At 45.3% G+C, this 6,472-nt stretch overlaps 1 protein-coding gene across 2 annotated transcripts in view; it reads left to right on the top strand.

Moving 5' to 3' along the window:
* Nucleotides 1-6,472, top strand: part of LRRC49 (leucine rich repeat containing 49) — a 258,088-nt gene that overhangs the window by 222,790 nt on the left and 28,826 nt on the right. For both annotated transcript variants that reach the window (XR_002095202.1, XM_019504326.1), the window contains exon 14: nucleotides 3,844-4,029. Coding sequence is in view for 1 of the 2 variants with exons in the window: in XM_019504326.1 (XP_019359871.1) it covers nucleotides 3,844-4,029 (186 nt within the window). In the remaining variant the exon portion in view is untranslated. The remainder of the gene's footprint in view (nucleotides 1-3,843; nucleotides 4,030-6,472) is intronic.

Below are 6,472 nucleotides of genomic sequence, written 5' to 3'. Positions count from 1 at the left end.
CCTCTGACCCCATTCTGCTGGCAGAGGATGTGTATTGCTCCCTGACATACAGCGCCACACCCCCACCTTTCCTTTCTTCTCTATCCTGCCTGTAAAGCTTATAGCCCCTAATGCTAACTGCCCAGTCGTGGGATGAATCCCACCACGTTTCTGTAAGCCCTATTATGTCTGGGTTTGAACTGGCTATTCTGAGTGCGAGTTCCTCCTGTTTGTTCCCCATACTAGGAGCACGGGTATATAGGCATTTAACGCCTTGCATAGCTGTGTGTGCCACCCCCTGATTTGGGAGACTGTCTGGACCCCTGTTTCTTACCTGGGCACTCCTTGAATTTGTCACCTGTCTTGCTTGGGTAGTGTCTCCTCGTCTTGCTGTGGCCCTCTCCCCCAGCGAGGCTAGTTTAAAGCTCGCTGTACGAGATCAGCCAACCTGGAAGAGAAGACGCGCTTGCCTTTAGGAAAGAGGTGAAGCCCATACCACTCCAGCAAGTCCCCTGCCCAAAAGCACGGATCATTATCTAGGAATCCAAGGCCTGCCTGGCGGCACCAACTGCATAAGTGCCGGTTGACCTTGCCAATGCAGGCCTGGTGTCACCATCCCCGCCTACTCACCGGAAGAAGAGAGGAGAATACCACCTGCGCGCCCGTCTCCTTAAGCTTGTCCCCCAGAGCCTCGAATTCCTTCATAATGCGGTCAGTGTTGGACCTGGCTGCGTCATGTGTTCCCACGTAGATGACAGCCATGGGGTACTGGTCTGCAGGTTGGATGTAGGCTGGGATCCTCTCCGTGATGTCCCTAACCCGAGCCCCAGGCATGAAGCAGACCTCTCACGCCATAGGGTCAGGCTGGCAGATGGGACCTTCCAGTCCTCATAGGTTGGAGTCTCTGATGATACAACTCTTTTTTAAGATACTGAATCTAATGCAACTCACTTGCTTCAGCCCAGATGAATGTATACTCAGGCTGGGGCTATGAAATTCTTCCAGAGGTTTTAAGCTGCCAAAATTTCATGGTTCTCTGCTTCAGCATGACCTTGTCATAGGGCCCCTTCTTCAGCAGGGATTGACAGAGCAATGAACTGTATGGGTGCTGTAAACAGGAAATGCTCCATTTTTCAAAATGTTTCACTTAAGTCCTTGTGTATGAACCAGATATGGAATGCTTTTCTTTCATGCAGAGTTCACGTGAACTTTATTCATATAGTGTTTTTGCATAGGCATGTATGATTCTTTTTAGTCCTCATTAGAAAATATTGATACAAATAAATTATTGCAAAGAGTACATCATAAATACCCATTTAACCAAAATATTGATGAGTTGGGTCATACGGGCCTTCAATTTAATTTTAGAAAATAATATTGGAAAAAAAGTATGACAACCTTTCGGAAAACCTAATAACCTAAAACTTTGTTTGCTTGTACATTATTTGTCTTTTAATTACCCCATTGTGAAATTTTCATCTGCTTAAAGGATGTTATGAGAGTGTGCTTCTAAAATGTGAAAATATCTCTTGAAAGAGTAAGTGATAAGGTTTTCCCACTAAGACATGATTAGTAAGGGTTTTTAAAATCTAATTTATTGAATTAAAAAGATGAAGGCTCCTTTTTAATGCTGAAAGCATTCATAAGCTTATTTATTATTAAAGAAATGCTAAAAATACTGGTCAGGTGAGTTCACCTGCTTAGCTGGACCTCAGAATTTGGTTACTTGAGGTCCTTGGCAGACGTTACACTTAAGACATGATGAGCCAGTTATCATAGAATCATAGAAAAATTAGGGTTGGAAGGGACCTCAGGAGGTCATCTAGTCTAACATCCTGCTCAAAGCAGGACCATTCCCAACTAGATCATCTCATCCAAGGCTGTCTAGCTTGGTCTTAAAAACCTCCAAGGATGGAGTTAGTTGCATCTTAAAGTGTAACCTAGACACACATTCAGGCAATTAATGGTGCAGTAAAACAGGATATAAACCACAGAAGTATTACACAAAAAATACATAGTAACATTTTGGCTGGTTTCCATTGCACCTTAAAATGAACATGTGGCAGAGGTTTTTGCCTGACTTGTAAATCTGATTTATGTAGTTCTTCTGAGAACCTACATGTATCCAGTGATCTCTGAACTATGCATAAATGGCTACATAAAGAAAAAGAGAGAGATCAGCTGATCGTCATCCAGTAGGGATGCACAGGGGCCCATTAGAGCCCTAGTGCAGTCCCAGTCTTGTTGACAGTCAGCTGAGTATCAACTGGATTGGGACTGCACTAAGAAACCCTAGTGTGATCCCTGCTGGTAAACAGTCAGTTGATCATCAGCTGGTTTGGGATTGCACAAGGCAAGCCTGGTATGGTCCCTGCTTGGAGATGATCAACTGATTGCCTGCAGGTTGGAGACTGCTGTGGGGTCAAACCCCAGTGTGGTCCCTGCCAGCTGACAATCAGGTGGTTGTGTGCCAGCAGGGACCCCACCATAGCTCAAACATCTGGGGGTGATCAGCTGACCATCTGTTGGTAGGGACCACGCTGGGGTTCCTCGTCAGCAGGCACTGGCGCCTGCACTGAGGCTCTGTTACTTTAAATTCCAATTGTCAAATCAAGAGCAAGACCTTATAAAGGGGGATAAGGCAAAATGCCACATATATTGATCGCAATAATTAGACAGAGGTTCAGACACACCGCTCATAGATGCACACAGATCATCAGCACATCACTACACACAGGCACACACAAACACAAAACAACCATTCTGTTCAGACATTATAGTTACCAGCAGCAGTTGTTCCATAATAGCACTGTGTGGCTGACCCAGGCCTTATTGGGAGAGAGAAAGATCCTGGAGATAGCATCTCTTCACCCCGCTCCAAGCTGCATCTGTGCTTCGAAGAAACAGCAGCTGAGAGAGAGACTCACCCAACTTGGTATTTTCGAAGTCCTTTTTCATAGGAGTTGGCATCCTTTCTTTCAGTGCTTTGGGGTTTTTCCATACCCAGTTTCTGTTTTTGCAGTTGTTCCTCATCCATCTTCTGTTTATCTCAGCCTGAGGTCAGTTTGGTTGTAAAAGTTGGTATCTTAGCCTTGGAGTGTCCTTGCTTCCCATCTGACAGGATGTGTACATTCCTCCTCCTTGTTATCTCCTTTGTGCCCTAGACCTCAAAGGGATTCAGCCATCCATTAATTAGCTTACTGACTGGTAACTCACACATTTGGAGCCTTGTTGCTTACATAAACAGTTAAATTTTTTTTCCTGTTTTTATGCCATTCTTTCACCATTCACCCTTTCACACACACTCATACACAAAGGCCATGTAGAATTCATTCACTTATGTCAAGCAGAAGGATACAAAATGGAGTTTAAGTTGCTTACAGGGCAACACTAACATGGTTACATTTCACTATTATTACACTGTATGTTAACATCAGCTACATTAGTTCAGTTTCTGCTACAGCTCAAACTGACCCTGGCATGGTTCCCAGACCAGCTGACAGCTGATTGTTGGGACCTGGTTTTCAAAAATCCAGTGGAGGGGAAGCCCGGGAACATGATCCCAGGCTCCCCTTGCAATGATAAGTAAGGTGCAATTGGGATCTGATCACCAATCCCAAAAATCACACATCTTGCCGTGCATGTGTGGCTTGGCAGGAGGTGCAGTTGTTGGGATTGGAGATCAGATCCCATCATTCCCTTGAATGAATGTCTGTCAGTGGCCTGAGTGTATGGAGAAGTTAAGTAGCATAGAATAAAGATGATCTGTCACAGAGGTTGATGCCTTCAGGATGGTTGTGTTGCCTTGTCCTGTTTTTCTCTGTAAGCTTAATGTAGTTTATGTGTCTCTTGTTTTTCTTAAAGCACCTGAAGTTTAAGGAGACCAATCTTGTGACATTGCAGCAATTCAATGCATTATCCCAGGTGCATCGTATTGAACAGCTGACAGTCGATCATCAAGGAAATCCAATTGTCAACTTCACTCTGTGGAAGTACTATGTTCTGTTTAGACTCAACCATTTTAATCTGCAGAAGATAAATGGAACCAAGGTAAGATAATGTAACTTTCTTTTAGGAGTGAAAAGGGTGTGTAACTTCCTTCTTAAACTTGGTCCTATAAAATAAATTTCCATTAATTTAAAAGACAAACTATTTTATCAAACCATGTTGCCAAGTGCTAATACAATTAATGGAGTTCCTTCATGAGAAGAAAATCTCCTTTAATTATTATGCAAAAGGAAAAGATCTAACTGTACTGACTTATGTATTATTCTGTGTTTTGTATTGATCAAATCTACCCTGTTATTTTTATTTAAACTAGAAAATTTGATAAAATACTAGGAAAGTAAGTACCAGGAACAAAGACCAAATAGACAAACATTTGTGTAACCCAGTGGTTCTCAACCTTTTTAGACTCAATGACATTTTCCAAGAGGTGCCACAGAGCTATCAAGGAGTATCTTGATAGATTTGTGGCACCCCTCAAAAAATGACAGCTCCTAGGTTTCACTCATTTTTGATTATAGAAAAATAATAAAAATTCTTCTGTTGCAAAGAACTCAGAAAGTTCATAATAGGTCAGAATGTTTTTTAACTTCCAAAGATGGAGATTCCACAAGCTCTGGATAGTCTTTTCCAGTGTTTAACCATCTTCATGACAGTGAGAAAGTTCCTTCTATAATAGCCAAAACAAATTTCCCTTGGTGCAATTTAACACCATTATACCTTGTCCTGTCTCCTGTGGCTACAAGAAATAGTTTATCTCCATTCTCCATATAACTACTCCTAAGGTATTTAAAGACAGTTATCAAATCCTTCCTCAGTCTTCTCTTCCCAAAACTAAATAATTCTAGTTCTTTCAGCCTGTGTTTTTAAGTCGTTTTTCCATAATTATTTTTGTTGCTGTCCCCTTAACTCTCTTTCTAGTTTGTCCACAACTTTCTTGTAGTACAGTGCTTCAAACTGGACATAGTACTCCAAGTGAGGCCTCGCCAATGCCAAATACAAGAATGATCCTTGCACTTTGACTTGCAGTTGATGCTTCTATTAATGTAGTCCACTATGCTATGCCTGTTTGTGCCACAGGAGCACACTGATGGGTCTAATTCAGTTTATGGTTATTGATCCCTGGGATGAGATAAGCCATCGAAAGGCAGCACAAGAAATATGGCAGTGCTGTCTTCATAAAACAAGAGCTCATCATCAACACAACACTGAAATCTTGACTATCAATATGGACATCTCCTCAATAACATCCATTTGTAAGCCGCCAGAGAAGTCTTTTGCTTTTGTGAGCCCAGGAAACCTACACCACAAAAAAGCATGCATAATCATTGGTGACAATAGCCACAGCGTCATGGGGTTACGGTAAAAACAGTGAGAATGGCAGCTTGGTTAGGATGTGAACAAAGACATACCACCTAAGCCTGATCCATAACACAGAGCTACCTGGGACTTTGACTAGCTCCCAGTGGAGATGAAGCTATAATCCAGACCTCACCTTTATTGGTAGCAATATACAAGCTATGTTCAAAAAGACATATTGGAACCCATTCCTCACTGTCACGGGGCGGGCCCTACGAGCGGCCGTGATCCCGCTAGTGCCCCCCTACCGTGCCAAGTGAGCGATCCAGCACCCTCAATTCTCGCCCGCCACATCTTTGATGATATATTAGTTTTATATGGGAGGCTGCCTTACGATCCCCTTGGACACAGTGCTCTGCTCATACTGCCCCCCGTACCAGATGGGGTGACTTGGTGCAACCCCAGCCTTATGGGCTATGCGTGCCTCCTACCTCCCCTTCAGCATGCCCCAAGCCTCACAGCTGTTCCGGACGTTCTTGTGTCTCCAATATACACGCCCTCACCAGGGCCTCTCCGATATACGCGCCCTCGCTTGCTCTAGTGCCCCTGTGTTCGTTAGCCCTCGCCCCTCTCTGGGGCCTACTCGTGGGTTCACCCTTCTTCAGGCCCTATTGTACGCGTCAGCCCACCTCGGGCCTCCACCCGCACGCTTGCCCTACTCCAGGCCTTTACCTGCGCACCCTGCCCTCTCCGGGCTCCTGCTCACGTGTTCTTACTCGTGTGTTCACCCTTATTCGGGCTCTGATTGCACGCGCTGGCCCGCCTTGGGCCTCTACCCGCGTGCTTGCCCTACTCCAGGCTTTTCATCGCGCTTCCCGCGCTCTCACCCTCTCTGGGGCCTGTGTCCCGTGCTTCTCGCGCCCTCGCCCTTCTCTGGGGCTTGTCCCGCGCTTCTCGCGCCCTCGCCCTTGCTGGGGCCTCAGTCTGTGCTTCTCGCGCCCTTGCCCTTCTCTGGGACTCGTCCCGTGCTTCTCGCGCTACGCCCTTGCTGGGGCCCTCGCCCTCTCTGGGGCCTGTCCCAATATGCGCTTCTCGCGCCCTCGCCCTCTCTGGGGCCTGTCCCAATATGCGCTTCTCGCGCCCTCGCCCTCTCTGGGGCCTGTCCCAATATGCGCTTCTCGCGCCCTCG

The sequence above is a fragment of the Gavialis gangeticus genome, unplaced genomic scaffold, assembly GCF_001723915.1.
Source record: "Gavialis gangeticus isolate Ggan-Ray unplaced genomic scaffold, GavGan_comp1, whole genome shotgun sequence".
Classification (NCBI taxonomy): domain Eukaryota; kingdom Metazoa; phylum Chordata; order Crocodylia; family Gavialidae; genus Gavialis; species Gavialis gangeticus.
The sequence above is the reverse complement of the archived record's forward strand: the minus strand, read 5'-3'. Positions and strand labels throughout refer to the sequence as shown.